The sequence below is a fragment of the Neofelis nebulosa genome, chromosome 7 (assembly GCF_028018385.1).
Source record: "Neofelis nebulosa isolate mNeoNeb1 chromosome 7, mNeoNeb1.pri, whole genome shotgun sequence".
Lineage (NCBI taxonomy): Eukaryota > Metazoa > Chordata > Mammalia > Carnivora > Felidae > Neofelis > Neofelis nebulosa.
Window position 1 is genome coordinate 6,266,844 of NC_080788.1, and position 21,576 is coordinate 6,288,419.

Below are 21,576 nucleotides of genomic sequence, written 5' to 3' on the forward strand. Positions count from 1 at the left end.
CACCCCAAGTCATTAAAAGAAGAAAGGAAATCTACAAATTTGGGATCGTCACATGGATTTGCGCTGAAGATTCCTTAATTCCACCTCTCGCTACCTACCGTGGAGAAACGGCCCTTTTGCACCAGCAGGCATTAATATTGCCTGCAGCGTTGTTATGTATATAGTACTGAAAATCAAAAATGAACTTCACGTTCCCTAAGCGGGCAACGGCTAAATAGGCTGGTATCTCCACGCTGCGAACCGTTCTGCAAGTGTTAAGGGGAGAGGCAGGACTGCACGTTTCGCGTGGACGGGGAGAAGGGGAGACGGGGAAACAGGGAGCCCCCCGCCGCCCAGTCGCCCGGGAGCGCGGCTGCTGTCAGGGACTTCGGCTTCGGGATCTGCTTTCCCGACGTGCTCCGCCCGAGATTCTGCAGCAAGCGGTCCGGCCGGCCGAACGGCAAGAGATCCGGGTTCGCGCCCTGGCCAGCCCCTGACTGGCAAACCGGTGCCAGCCGAGGTGACGACGCTGCCCAGCCTCGGGGTCCGCAGCGGCCCGACCCCCGCCCCCTCCCCGCTAGCCCACCCTGGCGCTTTCTCCTTGCGGTGCCGGGAAGCCGGACTCTTCGCGGCCGGGCCCCTTGGGCGCCGGGGCACGTTTCCGCCGGCCGCGCTCAGCAGCGCACCAAGAGGAAGTGGCCGTGTTGTGGCGGAAGTAGATGCTTTGTGGGGGCCGCCGGCGCTGAAAGGAACGTGGCCGGCAAAGATGATTCAAGCGATTCTGGTTTTCAACAACCACGGGAAGCCGCGGCTGGTCCGCTTCTACCAGCGTTTCGTGAGTGCGGCCCAGCCTCGTCACGTCCCTGCAGAGCGTCCGCGCCCCCCTCCCTCCCTCCGGCCCCACCTGCCGTCTCCCCACCTCGGGCTCCCGCACCGGGCGTGACCCTCGCACCCGTCACCCTCCTTGCGGGACCGGGGTCGGCGTCGGGCCTCACGTCCTACCCCCGCTCAACCCTTCCTGGACCCCTGCATCTCTCTGCCGTTTAGTGACATTTCTCCTTGCGTCTCGGGGCTCTCTAAAGGACGGTTGGGGGGGGGGGTGCCCCATTGAAAACTTCACCCATCTAAGCCCCTTTAATCTTGTTGGTCGTACGAGTAGGAAGAAATATGCAGCTTATTAAAGTTTTTGCTTTAGCCCAAAGATCTGGAAACGTGCTTTCTTGGGATTATTTTGCTTCAGTGCTGGGTGGGACTGCTCAGGGACTGGATACCCTTCCTTCTGTAGAGTTGAAGAAAGTCAGCTTCCGAGTGGGAAACGGTGAGAAATTATAAAGGCTGCCGCGTGAGGGCTCCATAAACGATCACGGAAATTTGAGTTTCCCCAAAAACTCCTCTGGGAAAACAAACATCATTCTTTGTCTCCTGACCCCCAGCGTTGTATTTCTTCGCGGCGAGGTTTCAGAAATGTTCCATACATTATCGGTGAAACGTAAGAGGGTTAAAAGTCAGAAAACTCCTGTTCGGGCCTCAGCTCACCTTTTTTTTTTTTTTTTTTTTTTTTAACCCCTGTGTCTATTGACCTTGTGTTAGTGTGTGTGTGTGTGTGTGTGTGTGTGTGTGTGTGTGTCAAATAGGAATGAACAAAATAATTTTACTTTTTCATAGAATTTTTAAGCTACATTACATTTAATAATTATTTCTAGATAAAAATACGATCATTCACTACAACCATTTAGTTTGTATTTGTATTTGTGTGTGTGTGAATTTTTCTTTTTTTAGGTTTTTATTGAGAAATAAATCACGTACATGTCGTTCACCTTTAAAGCATAAAACGTTCACGTTTAAAGCATACAGTTCAGTGGATTTTAGTACATTTGCAAAGTTGTGGAACCATCCCCACGGTCAGTTTTAGAACATTTCCATTTCCGCAAAAAGAAACCACTACCCATTAGCATTTATTCCCAATTTCTTCTTCAGCTCCTTTAGCCCTAGGCAACCACTAGTCTAGTTTCTGCTTCTCTCAATTTGCCTATTCTGGACATTTGATATAAATGGTATTCAATATGTGGCCTCTTTCACTTAGTATGTTTTTAAAGTTAATCCCTCTTGTGGCATGTATTCATGCTTCATTCTTCTTTATTGCCAACTTAAATTCCATTGTATGGATATACCACATTTTGATTGTCCATCAGCTGATGTTTCTACCTGTGGCTCTTGTGAAGAATGCTGCCATCAACATTCATGTACAAGTGTTTCTGTGCACATGTTTTCATTTCTCCTGGTTATAAATCTAGGAGTAGAATTGCTGGGCCATAAGGTAACTTTATGGTGAACCTTTGGAGGAATTGGCAAACAGTTTTCCACAGCAGCTGCACCAATTTACATTCCCATCAGCAGTGTATAGGAGTTCCAATTTGTCCACCTCTCTATCAACATTTGTTATTATCTTTTTGAATAAAAATACTATAATGGGTATAAAGTGGGTTCTCACTGTGGTTTTAATTTTCCATTCCTCTAATGGACATCTTTGCGTGTTCTTATTCGCCTTTTGTAAACCTTTAGAGAACATAGGAGTTTTATGAGAACCACGTTAGCCCATGAGTGAAAATTGACCTTGAAAACTGCAGAGTACTAAAAGATACGCGGGACTGTTAAAGTACTTGAGGCTTGGAAGCAAGTGGTAGTCCGTCTTTTTGTTGAAATCAGAAATTAGTTAGCTTTACCGTTTCATACCACTTTCCCTCTGTGGCCATTTCCACCTAGGGTCAGGCAAAAGGCTTTGTTTGGTTTGAAAGCTGTTTTGGTCAGCTTAAAAAAGTGCTGATGCTTAGCACGTTTTCTGTTTCCAAGTACGCAGAGTTAATCCTTTACAGCATCCTGGCGTACTCAGACTTATAGTGACTAGTCTTCATTCATTCAGTAAATAACAGAGGGCCACTGTATGTCCATGTTGAGTCAAAGTTCTGAAAAGTAATTTCACAATGACATCTTCTTGTTTGGTTCTCTTTCTTTTAAATAACTGGTGATTTCAAACAAATTCAGTGCTGTAGAAAGAAGGCATTAGCGTTACTTCAGTCTAGTTTCTGAGTCTAAGGGCAAGTCTGGTCTGAAGATTTTCTTAAGCTTTGCTACTCAAAGTGTGATCTCCAAACCAGCAGCTTTGGTATCCCCTGGAATGAGATACAGTCTCAGGACTTACCCCAAACCTACTAAATTGGAACCTGTATTTTGATAACATTCCCAGGTCACTGGTCTAGAGCTTTTTATTACTTTTGTCTTAATGATTAGTTTCTTCCTGCCATCATCCTTTTTTAAAACCATACTTTGAACCTCCTCTGTATAAATAGAAATCAGTGTAAGTTATCAAGAGATGTTATTACAGTTGAGCTTTCTTGTATATAGTAGTTAAAAAAAAAAAGTATAACTCTATTCCAAATTCTAATCTGTAAATAGAATTTTTTCTGTCTTCCTCAGTAATACTTTGCTGGTAACACCCCATTATACCGTATTACCAGTGCAAAAGATGGAAAATTCGGTTTTTAAAAACAAAGTTACATGATTACATCTTGACCTCCTTGAAGGGTTAGACCTATTGACGTTGGCATAGATGTTTTTAGGGGAAGACAAAATATTCCAGGACTGCTCTTCTAGTTATTCTTTGATCTTTTAGGAGAGTTGATCAGTTCTCCTTTCCTTGGTTGTTAACTATAAGGAAGTATCACTTTACCTATCAGGACAATAATGGTTAGTGACTAGATATCTAGGTAAATATACCCTATCTTAATTCCTGTAACTGAGTCTTAATCTATTTTTCCATAGATTTCCCTTTTATTTTTTCTTTACTCCTCATTTTTTATTTTTTCTGAAAACTGGTACCAAATGTTCCGATAATTCCCTGCTTGGAAGCATTTCTCTCCCTGTGTATCCCCATCCATGGAATGTAGTTTTTCAGACCTCCCCACTGAGTCACTTTATTCATTTTATTCCACAGCCAGAAGAAATTCAACAGCAGATTGTCCGAGAGACCTTCCACCTAGTTCTCAAGCGAGATGACAACATCTGTAACTTCTTGGAAGGTGGAAGGTAAACGATGGGTTTCAGTTTTCTACCCACACGTCTACTATTGGGTGGCCTTCATCGCTGTTTCCTCAAGTGTCGGGTGGGTGCCTGAGCTGCCCAGGAAGAGTCCCACTTCCCTTTGGAAGCTGTTGCTTGGTTGTGCTTCGTCTAGAGGTTTGGTTCCTGGGAAGATGGCAGAAGAAAAGGTGAGGTCAAGGGCCTTTAGGCATCTCGGCCAAACTTGGTTGCTGGTCCCCTGGGAGAAATGGCCTATTGTTTGGCCCATCCTCCCCTTTCTGTTGAGGCCGTTCTTATTCTTTGGCACAGGGTTTCTTGGAGATGGGTTTAGCTTGGATACAGCCATTTAAATGTTTCCCGTTTTCCACAGTTTGATTGGTGGCTCCGACTACAAACTGATCTATCGGCACTATGCTACACTGTACTTTGTGTTTTGTGTGGATTCATCCGAGAGTGAACTTGGAATCTTGGACCTCATCCAGGTATGTGTAGTCAGCTAATGATGGCAGCCAGTAAAGAATTCGCACTGGATTTTTGCGTAACCATCCTGTAGGTCTTGTTGTCAGTCTCTTTATTGACACTGGTAAGAGTTGCCGGGTGTCCACCATATGGTACTGTAAGAAAGCTCCTAGCAACCCGTGAAAACTCTTAGAACTTTTGGACTCCTTGGTTTCTACCCAGCTGTCTCCCTGCCCTTGGTTTTCATGTACGATTCTGACACCCAATTCCAATTTGTCTGTTTTCTTTCCCCGACACCACCTAGCAGTTAGCTCAGTTCTCTGTGGTGTCCCACAAACGAGCAGGTGTCCCACAAATTTAACTCCGTTCTGACACCATCTACCTGGAGATAGATAGACACGACACCACTCACAAGTCCAGGTTGTCTGTCACCTGTGCTTCTGACTGGCTGGCTGTAGATCAGAGGTTCCCATGACATCCTCCTTGGGTTTGATTAATTTGCTAGAAGGGCTTATAGAACTCTCTAGAAGAACATTGTACTTACTAGATTACCAGCTTACTGTAAAAGGATGCACAGGGCAAGGAAAGGGGAAAGGGCATGGAGCTTTTATGCCCTTTCCAGTCAGGCCACTCTCTCCCATCTCCATTAACCTGGAAGCTCCCAAACCCTGTCCTGTTGGATTTTTCTGGAGATCTGCGGTGGGACTGAAAGTTCTGATCCTCTGACTGAATGGTTGTTTTTCCTGGCAACCAGCCCCCATCTTTAGGTGCTTTCCAGAAGTTACCTTATTAACATAAACAAGACCCCTTTATCACTTAGGAAATTCCAAATTCCTTTATCACTTAGGAGCCCTGGGCCAGAAATAGGCATGAATACCAAATATTTTCTTATTATAAATTATAGTAGCATACTATGTTTAGAAATTTTCTTCAGCTATCAAACCAAATGATATTTAAGAATTCATACATTTTATTTTCACTTGTAATTGTAGCCTAAGACAAAGAGGCTTAATGTTTTAGTCTGTGCAATCTTAACATAGATCAACATGATTTTTTTAGGCTTTTTAAAAGTTAGAAATGGCTTACAGGTCCTTTTTCATTATCTTCATGGAAACTGAGATGCCTAGGGACCCTAGCTTGAGAACCATTAATTTAGTATAATTTCATCATTTTAGATTTTTTTTTTTTTTTAAGTAATCCTGCACCCAATGTGGGGCTCGAATTCACAGCCCTGAGATTAAGAGTCTTATGCTCTACTGACTGAGCCAGCCAGGCGCCCCTAATTCCATCATTTTATAGGTGAAATTTTAGGCAGGCTTCCTTTAAGTGACTCGAATAAGTTACTTAAGTAGAAGGCACTGAAGTAGAAGCTTGCATTAAAACCTAACTAACAGAAAAGTAAACTCTCTAGCTATAAAAATACAAACTTTACATTCAGAAAATGATTTAAGGTGATTAATTTAAGAGTTCATGCATTTTATTCGCTTATCGTACATAACAGTATAAATAACCTAAAAAAGACTAATCCCTCAGATAATTTTAAAAACTTTCTTAAAATACCTGAGTCAGATTGGACATTAAGTCAGTGTGGTATAATAGAAAGAACTCCAGATCTAGAATCATAGAACCTGCATTTGAGTCACAGACCTACCGTCTGAATGTAGAAATACCAGGTTGTAGGATTCAATTATGATGATGTATTTTATAGTGTTTTAAACTGTAGAATGCGATAGAAATGTACATATAAGTGTGTTAGAATAAAAAGGAAATATGTGATAATATATTTTAAAAATTGAGATGTACTTCAATATCTATATTAGCAAGAAAAAGAAATTAGCTTTATAAGGTAATGGACATTTATTAAATAGTGTGCACTGGATTTGGGAAGATAAGTAAAAGGGTGAAAATAATAGGAACTAAAGGAAAATGATAGGTTTGATCTTTGAAAAGACAATAAAATCAACAAATAGTTGGCCTAATATATTGAGGATAAAAGTCAGAAAACAACGTTTTTAGAGGATGACCTGCATAGTTGTATTACTAATGTATTTGAAATAGCTGGCGTCAGAACATGAATACCAAATGAGATCAACAACAAGGCTCTTAATCCAGCATCAGGATGAAATAAGAAAGGTGTAAAAAAGAACTGACTCCTGGGACGGCTGGGTGGCTCAGTCAGTTAAGTGGCCGACTCTTGGTTTCAGCTCAAGTCATGGTCTTGTGGTTTGTGGATTCGAAACCTGAGTCGAGCTCCGCACTGACAGTGCAAAGCCTGCTTGGGATTCTGTCTCTCTCCGTCTCTCTGCCCCTACCCACTCGCGTGCGCGTGCAATCACTTACTCTCTCAAAATAAATAAACGTTCAAAAGTATGGGGCACCTGGGTGGCTCGGTTGGTTAAGCATCCAGCTTCAGCTCAGGTCATGATCTCATGGTTCGTGGGTTCGAGGCCCGCATTAGGCTGTGTGTGGACAGCTCAGAGTCTGGAGCCTGCTTCAGAGTGTTTGTCTTCCTCTCTGTCTGCCCCTCCCCTGCTCATGCTCTGCTTCTGTCTCTCTCTCAATAAGTAAACATTTAAAAGTAAAACAAAAACAAAACTGTCTCCCTAATAGATTCGGTAGAATTCTTTTTAAATGTTGAAGTACAATAAAACCTCTATCTTGTAAAAGGTATTTCTTAAACCGAGAATAAAAACATACTACTTAAGCGATTTTACAGTGTAAATGGTTTGTAATCCAAAAGCCTTGCAAAAAAATATTTTGAGTAATATTGCATATTAGTTTTGGTACAAAATTACTAAAGAAAATCTTAGCCAATAATCACTTGTAGCAAGGAGTCACCAGACCTGGTTTTTGTTTCTTTCTGTCCCATTAACAAGCATTGTGGCCTTGGGGTGCCTGGGTGGCTCAGTTGAGCGTCCAACTTGAGCTAAGGTCATGATCTCACAGCTTGTGAGTTTGAGCCCCACGTGGGGCTATGTTCTGACAGCTCGGAGCCTGGAGCCTGCCTCCAATTCTGTGTCTTGCTCTCTCTCTGCCCCTCCCCACTCACATTCTGTCTCTCAAAAATAAATAAACATTAAAAAAAAAAAAGCATTGTGGCCTTAAATCTTGGTTGGCTCTAGGGTTCTTGTTTTATGTTTTGGCTTGTGTGTGTGTGTGTGTGTGTGTGTGTGTTGATTTACAGTATACTAGTTCTTAGGGTCTGTTACAGCAGTAAGAAAAATAGTGGAGACTGATAGAGTTGCATCAGTAGATGCCGAGAGAAATGATTATCCAAATTATATTCCCGAAATGCTCTTTTTTTTATTTAAAAAAAAAAAATTTTTTTTAAGGTTTATTTATTTTTGAGACAGAAAGAGACAGAGCATGAGCAGGGGAGGGTCAGAGAGAGAGGGAGACACAGAATCTGAAACAGGCTCCGGGCTCCGAGCTGTCAGCATGGAGCCCGACGCGGGGCTCGAACTCACGGACCGTGAGATCATGACCTGAGCCGAAGTCGGACGCTCAACCGACTGAGCCACCCAGGCGCCCCACCAGAATGCTCTTGAATTGAAATAAGAAACATTTTTATTTGATTATGTAGTGCATGTTTATTTATTTACCATAAACTATTTGTTGTTGGGGAAATAAACCACATTTAGATGGTTCAGGATTCAAAAGGTGAACCAAGAATATATAGTGAAAAGTATTTTTCTTCTTTTCTCCAGTACCTAGTTTATTTTTCTAGAAGAAGCAAATTTTAGGGTTTTTTTCCAAGGTTTTATTAATTTATTTTATTTTATTAATTAATTTATTTTTATTTTATTGTTTACATTTATATTTGATTTTTTTTTTTTTTTTTTTTTTGGGACAGAGAGAGACAAAGCATGAACGGGGGAGGGGCAGAGAGAGAGGGAGACACAGAATCGGAAACAGGCTCCAGGCTCCGAGCCATCAGCCCAGAGCCTGACGCGGGGCTCGAACTCACGGACCGCGAGATCGTGACCTGGCTGAAGTCGGAGGCTTAACCGACTGCGCCACCCAGGCGCCCCTACATTTATATTTGAGAGACAGAGCACAAGTGGGGAAGGGCAGAGAGAGAAGGAGACAGAATCCAAAGCAGGCTCCAGGCTCTGAGCTGTCAGCACAGAGCCTGATGTGGGGCTTGAACTCACAAACTGAGATTATGACCTGAGCCGACGTCGGACGCTTAACCAACTGAGCCACCCAGGCGCCCCAAGATTTTATTTATTTATTTATTTATTTATTTATTTATTTATTCATTCATTCATTCATTCATTTAATAAAGTAAACTCTGCACTCAGTGTAGGGCTTGAACTTATCTCAAGATCAAGAGTCACGTGCTGTACCAACTGAGGCAGCCAAGCACCCCAGCAAATTTTAGTTTTAAATTTTTTTTTTTCCAACGTTTTTTATTTATTTTTGGGACAGAGAGAGACAGAGCATGAACGGGGGAGGGGCAGAGAGAGAGGGAGACACAGAATCGGAAACAGGCTCCAGGCTCCGAGCCATCAGCCCAGAGCCTGACGCGGGGCTCGAACTCACGGACCGCGAGATCGTGACCTGGCTGAAGTCGGACGCTTAACCGACTGCGCCACCCAGGCGCCCCAAATTTTAGTTTTAAAACCAAGGACCAGTGTTTTCTCAGGAGAGAAATCTATAGGCATTCATGAAAACAAGGATATCTCTTACTATTTACTCTAATTTGAACAAACATTTGTAATGAGTTATAAAAAAGGAAATGAACAAGTAACATGGTAAAGGAAGAAAGAGAGATGAGTTGTCACTATAACATGGCCCGATTATATACCTAGAAAACCTTTAAAAAAAAAAACAAAACAGCAAAAATTATACCAAGTAATGAATGATATGGGCAAAATGGCAGAATATGAGATAAATTCATCAAAATTGAAGTTTTTTTTCTGTGAAAACAGGTAGAAAAACCTTAATTTCAAAAAAAAAAAAAATCCTCACAATAGTGATAAAGGATATTGAGTGTTTGGAAATTAATTTAGTGTGGAATACTTAACATTAATTCCAATAAAATTATAAAATATTAAAGGAAGGACATAAAAGAATACTTAAATGGAGCTACAAGTCCTCTGCTTGTTGGGAAAAGTCAAGCAAAGGTAATAATAGTAATCAATAAATTAAATGGGAAACCAAGTGTAATTGCATCAGAAAATCTTACAGAACTTTTGGTGAAGGGAAAATTTATCAGGAAAAATGAATGGCCAAGCAATGTAAAAGTACGTTTTGAGGGAAAAAGATCAGCAATTGGGGATTGGCTTTACTAGGCTTCAGAATATATAATGATTACAGATGAAATTATTACCTACCTAGGAAATCTGAAACAATCAACTGGTAAACCATTAGAGCTATTAATAGAGTTCATTATGGGGACAAGTTTAACATATAAAAATCAATAGCTTTTCCTTAGCAATAATAAGGAAATCTTTCAAGGGGCCCACTCAACAAAAGCAAAAAGGTCCATAAGATATCAAGAAATAAACGTAAAACGTGTGTAAGATGTATATGAAGAAAACTCTCAAAATCTACCAAAAATATGAAAAAAGAGCAAAATAAATGAATTAAACACACCCTTTGCCTGTTGAGAAAACTCACTACGATGTCCCTTACTTCCAGATTATCCATTTACTGAAAACCCAATCAGAATCCCTGTAAGATTATTGTTTTTAAAATTATTTAAAAAAAAATTTTTTTTTAATGTTTATTTTTGAGAGAGAGAGAGACAGAGCACAAGCAGGGGAGGGGCAGGGAGAGAGGGAGACCCAGAATCAGAAGCAGGCTCCAGGCTCTGAGCTGTCCGCACAGAGCCCGACGCGGGGCTCGAGCCCGCGAACCGTGAGATCATGACCTGAGCCAAAGTTGGAGGCTCAACCGACTGAGCCACTCAGGTGACCCTAAAATTATTTTTATTGTGAAACATGTATATACAAAAAAATAACGCTAACCGTGCTGATAAGTCTAAAAAATGCCAGTAAAATGAAACTCACCCAGATTAAGAAACAGTACACTCCTAGTGCCCTCAGGCTTGTGCATGCAGTTCCTTGCTTCCATCCCCTCATCCGTGGCATCCTTCCTCCGACATTTGAGAGTTGCTCACCCCTTTGCTTCTTTTCACAGCTTTACCATGTGATATGTATTCCCTAACTGCTGTTTGTCTTAGTTTGGAAAATCTGAGTGGCAAAAGCACAGACGGCTGAGGGAGGCTGGTGTCACTTGCCACTTCTCCGTGCAGGCCTCCGAGAGAAGGAAGGTCAGCTGAGCAGAGTGTCTGGGTCACGGTCTGGCTTCGGTATCCCTGAGAATGTCCATGAGCTCCTTCTGGGGACACCCGAGGGCGAGGCTCGTGAGGGAATCTGGAGAAACAGAGCTCGCCGTAGGCGGGGCACCTGGCTTTGGCATTCCAGCGGAAACGTGGTGAGGAGGAATCGACCAGGCCACGTTTTCTGTTTCTCAGCATGTCCCGACCTACCTCTCTTTTCCAGGAGTGAGTCAAAGCAGAACGTTTCAGTGGGGGCAATTTGAGTGTCCTTAGCCCATCCGGCCGTAGGGGAGTAGGAGAGAAATTAGATTGTCTCCATTTTTTTTTTTTTTTAATTAACACAAAACTGCGTGTCTTTATGCGGACTGTTGGGCCAATTTACAGAATAGACAGAAAACAGAATTCCTGAGTCAAAGATACTCATATTTCTAATTATAATGCAGGTTGCTAGGTGGATATACGGAAAAGCTATATTAATTTATAATGTCTCCAGGAGTATTTGAGTTCATGTGTCTTCCTACCTCTAACATTGAAATGTGTCATTTTTAATTTCTGCTCTGAGGTGGAGTGCTGCCTCACAGATGTCTGAATTTTTATTTTTAATAATCCTGCCTACTTTTTCCATGTGTAGATTTCCATTGTTCTTTTCATATACACCTATTATAACATAATTGAACCACTTGTCCAGTAAAGTCTAGAACCTGGTTTATAGTATTATATTACATATGTTCTAAGATGCACATTTTTTTCACACTTTAATGACTCCAGCATCAGGATGCATATTATATTAGATGACCTCTCACGATTATAATTGACATCACTTTCATCTTAGCACACAAATGATTTCTCTTATCAAAAGTAATTCTCTGTATATTTTTTAGTTTATGTTAAAACTAACATTTTTTTCTGAATTATTCAATGTGAACTATCCATTTTACCTCCCTTTGTTGAAGAAACCTTAATGTATAATGTGTTTAGAGTAAAATTCAAACTCCCTGTCAGCCTACAAGGCCTGACGTGATCTGGCTCCTTTGTCCTTCTCTGTCTGACCTCATCATACTCACTTTCACCTTCACACCACTCTAGCCATTTCAGTCTTCTTTCTATTCCTCAGACACAAGTGCAATTTTGCTTCAGGGCCTTTGCACTTGCTCTGTCCACTAGAACACTCTTGCCCAAATCCCTTCCCTCTATAGCTCTTCATTGACTCGCTTCTTTAGCGCTCGTGACTCGGTCCAAGATCCTGAGACCTTCATGACGGCCTATCTGAAGTAACCCCCATCACACCATCCTGCTCATTTCCTTCAGAGCGCTTATGATGGTGGAAAAGATCATGCTTATGTGCCTCGTTCTTCCCACACTCAGAACATAAGCCAGCCGAGAATGTGACTTACTGACCAAGGTAGCCCCGGAGTAGAGTGGTAGGTGTCTAGCACATAGTAATCACTCACTAAACATTGGTTGAATAAACTTTATAATACATAGTGAGATTTAGTTTTTACTCATTGTTTGTTCGACTAAGTTGTGTTTCTCTTTCTGCATGAGTTTCACCCTGTTTTATTTATTGTCATTAATATAAGTTCATATACTTCATAAGACTTAATATCCCCCTTGGGTGCAGTTCTCTTTCAATATATTCACTGATACTTATGACCGTTTGTTCATCTGGATACATTCTTGAATAATTTGTAAAGGTCCCAAAAGTCTCTGTTGGATTTGTACTTAGAAATGTATTAAAAATAGCATTTCTTGGGGCGCCTGGGTGGCTCAGCCGGTTAAGCGTCCGACTTTGGCTCAGGTCATGATCTCGCGGTCCGTGAGTTCGAGCCCCGCGTCGGGCTCCGTGCTGACAGCTCAGCGCCTGGAGCCTGCTTCAGATTCTGTGTCTCCCTCTCTCTCTGACCCTCCCCCATTCATGCTCTGTCTCTCTCTGTCTCAAAAATAAATAAACATTAAAAAATATTTTTAAAAAAACCTTTAAAAAAAATAGCATTTCTTTCCATTTCTTCATTCTTTCAGATCTTAAAGTTTTTTTTTTTCAAAGAAAGTCCTAATATCTTATGGTTTATTCTGAAATTTTAAGATATCAAGCTTTTATACGTCATTATGTTCACAGATATTTCTTACACAACATTCCCTTTAATTCTCAGTTTGTGATTGACATTGTTCACTCTCCACTAAAACTGTGCTTATCTCCTCTACTTTTTCACTAGTTATGAGTTTATCTTCCTATCTCAGTTGTTTTCAATTAAAAAATATATGCATTTTTAAGCCTTTTAGAACAAAGATTTATTTCAGTATATGTTGAGGTACGGAACCGAGTTACTTTTTTTCCATATCGTTATCTAGTTTCTCCAAATTATACGGCCTCCCATTGTTTAAACTTAACTGTCTATATACATTTAGGCCTATTTCCGGAATTTCAAATATATTACTTCGTTTTGGGTTTTTAAAATTATACAAGTAGTACGTGAACATATTCTTTCTTTTATAAAAGATTCAAACAGCAAGTTTATTAACGGAGAACGGAGAAGTCCTTCCCTTAGCATTCATACCCCCTCACTCAAACACCACTCCCCTTCCTAGAGGCAGCCGCTATAAAGTCTTTAAATGCATGGATATACAGGGGCCCCTGTGGGTATCTCAGGCAGATAACGCGACAGAGTCTCGATTTCGGCTTAGGTCGTGATGTCACAGTTCATTAGTTTGGGCTCCGCGCTAACAATGCAGAGCCTGCTTGGGATTCTCTCTCTGCCCCTCCCCTGCTAGCACTAAATAAATTTTAAATGGTAATAATGCATGCATATATATACACGTCATATACGTTTACTTTTAAAAATAGAGAATAGTCACACTACATGCTTCTGTAACTTGCATTTCTATCACTTCATGATAAGTCTTGCGCTATGTCCATTTCATATATTCTTTTCAGTAGTGCAGGATTTTTCCGTAATACAGGTATGTCATAATATTTTATTCAGTACCCAGTTTCTCACTGTTTTAAATAGCACATACCCTTGTACATTCATCTGTATGCCCATGTTAGTTTCTTTGGTAGGCTCTTAACATTTGAATTGTTGCTTTGATTAAAGGGTGTGCACTTTTTAGTGTGATAGGTTTCTCCCAGAAGGCCTGTTTCACCATCATGTCACCAACTTTCAATGTTAAGAATATTCTCAAATGTTTGCCAGTCTGATAGGTGAGAACCTAGAAATTCATTGTCTTCCCAAGCTTTCTTGAGTATTGCTGAAGCTGCATGTCTTTTAGTGTTTACCAATCGTTTATACTTGAAAATATCTGACCACATCACTTGTCCGCTTTTCTAATGGCCATTTGTTTTATTCATTGGTAAGTGTTGCATTTTTTTCCTAACTTCATGGGTATTAAATCCTTTTTCTATTGTATTTATTGCAAATATTTTCTCCTAGTCCATTGTTCTTTTTTTTCTTTTTGTTCTTTTAACTTTAGTTATGTTTGTTGATGTTTTTCCTTATAGCTCCAAGGTATAAAAATGTTATCCAATATTGCAGTTCCTTTTTTTTCTTTTGAGAAAACCATTTTTTAAATTTTCTCTTCGTAGATATATACATACACACACACTATATATATATATATGTGTGTATATATATATATATATATATACACACATATATATATATGTGTATGTATTTTTACTCAGTAAACCCTTGATTGATGACACATAAAGATAACTCTTCTTATTCTTTAGCCATTCTTTTTTTTTAAACCATTTTCAAAGACTTTACAGTATAATTAACATACAATGTTATATTAGTTTCAGGTGTACAATAGAGTGATTCAACAATTCTATACATACTCAGTGCTTGTCACTCTAAGTGTACTCTCAGTCCCTTTTACCTATTTCACCCATCCCCTTCCCTCTGGGACCCACCTGTTTGTTCTCTGTACTTATGAGTCTTTTTTGTTTTCTTTTTTTGTTTGTTCATTTGTTTAGTTTCTTAAATTCCACATGAGTGAGTGAAATCATATGGTATTTGTCTTTCTCCAACTGACTTATGTCACATCACATTATACCCTCTAGATCTGTCCGTGTTGTTGCAAATGGCAAGATTTCATTCTTTTTTATGGCTGAATAATATTCCATTGTATATACGTACCACATCTTCTGTATTGTATCCATTCATCTATCAGTGGACACTTTGGTTCCTTCCACACTTTGGTTATTGTAAATAATGCTGCAGTAAACACAGAGAGGTACGTGTATCTTTTTGAATTAGGTTTTTTTTTTTTAATGTTTATTTTTGAGACAGAGAGGGACAGAGCATCAACGGGGGAGGGTCAGAGAGAGGGAGACACAGAATCTGAAGCCGGTTCCAAGCTCTGAGCTGTCAGCACAGAGCCCGACGCGGGGCTCAAACTCACAGACTGTGAGATCATGACCTGAGCCGAGGTCGGATGCTCAACCGACTGAGCCACCCAGGCGCCCCTGAATTAGGTTTTTTAAATATTATTTGGGTAAATAGTAGTGGAATTACTGGGTCATATGGTAATTCTGTTCTCAATTTTTTGAGGAACCTCCGTACTGTCTTCCACAGTGGGTGCACCATTTCGCATTCCCACCAGTGGTGCACAAGGATTCCTTTTTCTCCGCATCCTCACCAACACTTGTTTCTTGTGGTTTTGATTTTAGCTCTTCTGACAGGTGTGAGGTGATACCTCAGTGTGGTTTTGATTTGCATTTCCTTGATGGTGAGTGATGTTGAGGATCTTTTCATGTGTCTGTTGGTCATCTGTGTGTCTTCATTGGAGAACTGTCTGTTCATGTCTTCTGTCCATTTTTAAATGGAATTATTTGTGGTTTTTTTGGTGTTGTGTAAATTCCTTATATTTTTTGGATACTAACCCTTTATTGAATGTCGTTTGCAAATATCTTCTCCCATTCAGTAGGTTATCTTTGGATTTTGTTGATTATTTCTTGTGCTGTGCAGGAGCTTTTTACTGTGATGTCGTGCCAGTGGTTCATACTTGCCTTTGTTTCCCTTGCCTCAGGAGACATCTCTAGAAAAACGTTGCTATGACTGATGTCAGAGAAATTAATGCCTGTGCGCTCTTCTAAGATTTTTATGGTTTCAAGTCTCATATTTAGGTCTTTAATCCATTTTGAGTTTATTTTTGTGTATGTTGTAAGAAAGTGGTCCAGGTTCATTCTTTTGCATGTGGCTTCCAGTTTTCCCAGCGCCATTTCTTGAAGAGACTTTCTCCCGTCGTGTATTCTTGCCTTCTTTGCTGAAGATTGAGTGATCATATAATCATGGGTTTATTTCTGGGCTCTCTATTCTATTTTCTCTTGACCTGTGTGTCTGTTTTTGTGCCAGTATGATAGAGTTTGATTGCTATAGCTTTGAAGTATTTCTTGAAATCTGAGATTGTATGTGATACCTCTGGATTTCTTCTTTCTCAAGATTGCTGTGCCATTTGGGATCTTTTGTGGTTCCATATGAATTTTAGGATTATTTGTTCTACTTCTGTGAAAAATGCTATTGGTGTTTGATAGGGATTGCATTAAATGTGTAGATTACTTGGGGTAGTATGGCCACTTTAACAACATTTATTCTCCTGAGAAAACCATTTTTATCATTATTACCACCCAGCTTATTTGTGCTGGATTTTGTAGCAAATGGCCAGATTGTCTAAAGAACATCTGCATAACATTTCTTTCATGTTTCAAGAGGTGAAAATAACTGTAAAAAGTTAACTACAAAGATACACAAAATGACACAGAAAATCCTTGTCTGATATTTTATCCCACCTGCGGCATTTATATATTTGAAAAGTAGAATTCATGAACTAAAAATTACTGTCCTGTTGAGTTTAATGGAAGATTTAGCCTGATTACAAGATTAACACCAGTATCACTGATTTGATATTTACCAAAATTGATGTTTTTTTCTCTTCCAGCTTTATTGAGGTATAATTGACATGTAGCATTAAGTTTAAGGTGTACAGTCTATTCATTTGATACACTTACATATTGCAAAATGATTACCACTGTAATCACCTCTTATTGCATCACATAATTGCCATTCTTTTATTAGTGAGAATCGTATTTTTCAATAAATTAAAATCAATGTGATACCCACGCAAGCTAGAATGCTCTTTGGTGAACAAGGACCTGACATCCAAACAAGAAGTCTGTTAAGTCCCACACTGTAAAAGTGTGATCTTTTTCAAACTGAATCCATTCCTTGCATTGAAGATGTGAAACTCAGCCCCATTCCTCTTTATGAGTGGGTTTATGATCTTGCCATTTCATACTGAACATCTAGATTTCCAAATACAGTTGACCCTTAAACTGTGCCGGTCCACTTATACATGGGTTTTTTTCAATAAATATAGTACAGTGCCGTAAATGTATTTTCCTTACGATTTTTTTTTTTTTTTTTTTGAGAGAGAGAGTGAGAGCAGAGGAGGAGCAGAGAGAGAATCCCAAGGAGGTTCCACGCTCAGCATGGAGCCCAACACAGGGCTCGATCCTATGAACTGTGAGATCATGACCTGAGCCAAAATCAAGAGTCTGATGCTCATCCAGCTGGGCCACCCAGGTGCCCCCTTATGATTTTCTTTTTTTTTTCTTAAAAAATTTTTTTAATGTTTATTTATTTTTGAGAGAGAGAGAGGCAGAGTGCAAATTGGGGAGAGACAGAGCGAGAGGGAAACACAGAATCCTAAGCAGGCTTCAGGCTCTGAGCTGTCAGCACAGAGCCTGATGTGGGGCTCGAACTCACGGACCGTGAGTCCGTGACCTGAGCCCAAGTCGGATGCCCAACCGACTGAGCCACCCAAGCGCCCCTCCCCTTATGATTTTCTTAATGACATTTTTTTCTCTAGCTTTCTTTGTTGTTATAACAATGCAGCGTATAATTCATATAACAGACAAAGCATGTGTCAGCTGTCTATTGGTAAGTCTTCCAGCTACTAGTAGTAGCTATTAGAAAAAAAAATTTTTTTAATGTTTATTTATTTTTGAGACAGAGGGAGACAGAGCGCAGGTGGGGATGGGGCAGAGAGAGAAGGAGACACAGAATCCGAAGCAGGCTCCAGGCTCTGAGCTGTCAGCACAGAGCCCGACGCGGGGCTCGAACCCATGAACCATGAGATCACGAACTGAGCCGAAGTCAGACGCTTAACCGACCGAGCCACCCAGGCGCTCCTGGTAGTAGCTATTAGTAGTTACATTTTGGGGGAGTCACGTTATAGATGGATTTTTGAGCGTGCAGGAAGTGGTGAGGGGTGGGCAGCACCCCTAAGCCTTGTGTTCTAGAGTCTACCGTCCTTCCCATTGCTTAAAGTCTTGGGAGTTTTCTTCATCAGCTGAGCTGTATCCAGCTTCATCTTCACTCGTAATATTGCTTAATTTGCTAAGCTTGACATTTTGGTCCTCGTTTTCAAAATTCAGTTTATTCCATATTTAAGTAGGCTGGGAGTTGTCCCTTCTTTTTTGTCTTGCTGAGGTGTCTTCCTTTCTCTTGTTCAGTCTGTTTCACTGGATTCACAACTGCTAGGTTGTAATAGCTAGAGAAGGCCATTCTGATCTCTGCCAGAGTGTTAGTTGGGGCTCATACTTGAGCCACAGCTGTGTGAGGACTCAGGGTAGCCCCCCTTTTATGCACGGCTTCGTTTCCCTGGTCTCGCTTACCTGGGTCAGCCGCAATCCAGAAGCAGATGATCCTTCTTCTGACTTACCGTCAGGTCAGTAGCAGCTGAACGCTGGTCCCGGTGCCTACGCACTCACCTCCCTTCCTCTCGTTGTGTAGGCACTGTGTCATCTCGCATCCTCAGAAGGGTGAATACAGGACAATAAGAGAGAGAGAGAGAGAGAGAGAGAAGGACCACATTTATATAACTTTTATTACAATATATTCTCATTGTTCTACTGTATTATTATTAATCTCTTAGAGGGGCTAATCAACAAACTATCATAAATAGGTGTGTATGGGAAAAAGCGTAGCGTATGTAGAGTTGGTTACTGTCCATGGTTTCAGGCATCCACAGGCTCATGGAACGTACCTGCCGTGGATGAAGGGGAGCTTTACTGTCCTTGCCAACAGGGCAGCAACACTGAGAACAGAATCTTGAGCAACTGCGGCTACTTCCTGTTTTTGTTTTTTTAGCTATTTCCTCTTCTCGCTGCTGTTGTCATTTCCAACCTCTGCCTTTTCCGTCCTCTGGCTAAAGCTTTTTGTGCATCCACTGCTATTTTATTTCTGCCTCAGGAGACGTACACTAGGAGTCTGGCTTAAACTTTTGCTGACTTTTCTTGGTTTTTCTGTTTTCTTCTTTCTGTCTTGATGTTTCCTCCTATGCTGCTCCGGCTTCTACCCGTGTCTTGGTCCTCAGCAGGAGCTAGATCTGATCTGCAGTGTTCTTTCCTGCTTCCGGATCATGGTTCTTCCTCTCTGACTTCTCTTTCTGTTCCTGGATCAAGATATTTCCACTCCCCACTTCTATGATGATGCCTTTAATGACCTTAGATCTTGAGTGACTTCTGCCTCTTGATGACTTTCTTCTTTCTTGGCATTTGTATCTGTCCTCACCATTTTCATATGAATTTAGTCACTCCCTTCCTCTTTAAGAAGAATGGTCTTTGTCATTATGTTCCTCAAATCTGTGAGGATTTTTTTTTTTTTTTTTTTTAGTTTCACATCTTACTATTTTGCTGTCCGAGTCTGCCGCATCTTCGGTTTCTTCATGCGTTAGCCTACCCTTTGCTTCGGCTCTGGCTCCTGCACTTTCTTCTTACATTATCTGACTTTTATTTTCTTTCCCTCTTGATCATGATCTTGAATGATGATATTTTGAGGTTCTAGGAGAAACAGATACATCTGACTCCTCTTTTTTGATCTTTATCTGGGGATATCTTTCCTGGAGCTATTCGATCTCATTCCATGTTACTAGCCTATGTGAGAACCCCATTGTTATGGACTAAGTTGTGCCCCCCCCCCCCAGGTTTATATGTTGAGGCCCTAACCCTCCGTGTGACTATATTTAGAAATGGTGCTTTTACAGACATTATGGTTAGATGAGATCATAAGGGTGAGGCTCTGACCCCAAACAGTTGGCATTGTTCTTATAAGAAGAGGAAGAGACCCCTTCCATGTGCACCAAGGAAAGTCCCTTCAGAGACACAGTGAGACGGTGGCTCTTTGTGAGCCAGGAGGGGAGCCCTCATCGGGAACCAGTCCTGCCAGACCTTGATCTGGGACTCTGGCCTCTAACGCTGAGAAAATAAATTTCTCTTTAAGCCACACAGCCCGTGGTGTTTTGTTATGGCAGCCCCAGGCTACTAATACGCCAATCTTCATGTCATTAACCCTCTTTAATAAAAATGGCAGCCGAGAAATATGGTCCGTCTTTGTTCTGGGCATCCTGCTCCAGAGTCCCGGCTGCTGGGGCAGCACTTATGACAATACCAACCACCTAGAAGCTTCCCGTAGACTGACTAAATCCGCTCCCGTGAGAGACGTGAGTGGCACAAAAGGAACCTGCCATTGCTTTTTTTAGTTTGCTTTTTACATTTAGTTCTGTCAAACCTGTAAGGTACTCTTATGTCTGTACTGAGACAGGTCACTACCTTTAATTGTCCCCTGAAGGACAGCCGTGTCTCCTGGCACTGTTAACTAGTGCATGTTTTCCCCACCAATTTAAAATACCGCGTTTGTCAAAAATTGTGTATTCTTGACATGACAGGCCCCATGCACGATGAAGGGTCCCCACAACTTGCAGGGCAGGGAAGAGGAGTGCGCACGGGTAATAGAGGCAGAGGGAGAGGGAGAGGGTTCGGTGGCGCCAACCCCTAGAGGCCGCGTGAATGCAGTGCCGGTTGTGGGAGCTCGTCTTTGAGGCAGGCTGGCCACAGCAGGAGGCAGGGACACTCACAGACTGCTGTGGCTTTCATGGTTTTGGTCTTCCTAGAGCATCTGAAAATATTACACACAAAATCAACTTTTCACTCTAATTTTCTCAAACTTCAAAACCCAGAGTGCCCAGGACGTGTCCCCATGCTTCACTGGATTTCTCAACAGTGGCTTTACAGCGCAGCTTGTCTGAAATTCTTGGAGTTTAGAATTCAAGACCATGGTAGATTTTATCATGATTTGCTTTTGAACTTGGTCTGTTGAAGTTCACAGAAAGTGGAAAACTCTTGTTAGAGAATTCATTTTTGTTCAGAATTGGATAGAATTCTAGAGCCATCTTTGTTCAGCATTAAGTCAAAAGCCCACCTTTGCTTTTTATAGAAGGTGTTACTTTATTTAAGAGATAGATATGATGCATTTTAATCTACCTTTATCTTAGTTTATAGCAGATTTTGTATGAATTTTAGCTTCTTTTTTTTCCAAAACTAGATTATGCCTTTGACAATAATGAAAATTATTTACCACTTCTTGGGGAGAAGGATGTATTTTCTTGTACACTGGTATGTTTCAGTATTTTATATTCTGTCCCATTTTTTAAATGTTTATTTTTGAGAGAGAGAGAGCGAGCATGAGCAGGTGAGGGACAGAGAGAGAGGGAGACCGAAGATCTGAAGCCGGCCCCATGCTGTCTGCACAGAGCCCAATATGGGGCTCGAACCCTCAAATCCTGAGATCATGACCTGAGCCAAAGTTAGGGACTTAGCCAACTGAGCCACCCAGATGGCTCAGTTATATAGGGATATTCTGTCCCATTGATCCATACTTTTGTTTCTACCTTAGTTTTATACTATTTTAATGACCAAAGTTTTGCAGTGAATT

At 41.0% G+C, this 21,576-nt stretch overlaps 1 protein-coding gene across 3 annotated transcripts in view; it reads left to right on the forward strand.

Moving 5' to 3' along the window:
• The first annotated feature begins 657 nt into the window (after nt 1-657).
• Nucleotides 658-21,576, forward strand: part of AP3S2 (adaptor related protein complex 3 subunit sigma 2) — a 58,838-nt gene continuing 37,919 nt past the window's right edge. For all 3 annotated transcript variants that reach the window (XR_009263811.1, XM_058736574.1, XM_058736575.1), the window contains exons 1-3: nt 658-814; nt 3,971-4,062; nt 4,427-4,538. Coding sequence is in view for 2 of the 3 variants with exons in the window: in XM_058736574.1 (XP_058592557.1) it covers nt 746-814; nt 3,971-4,062; nt 4,427-4,538 (273 nt within the window). In the remaining variant the exon portion in view is untranslated. The remainder of the gene's footprint in view (nt 815-3,970; nt 4,063-4,426; nt 4,539-21,576) is intronic.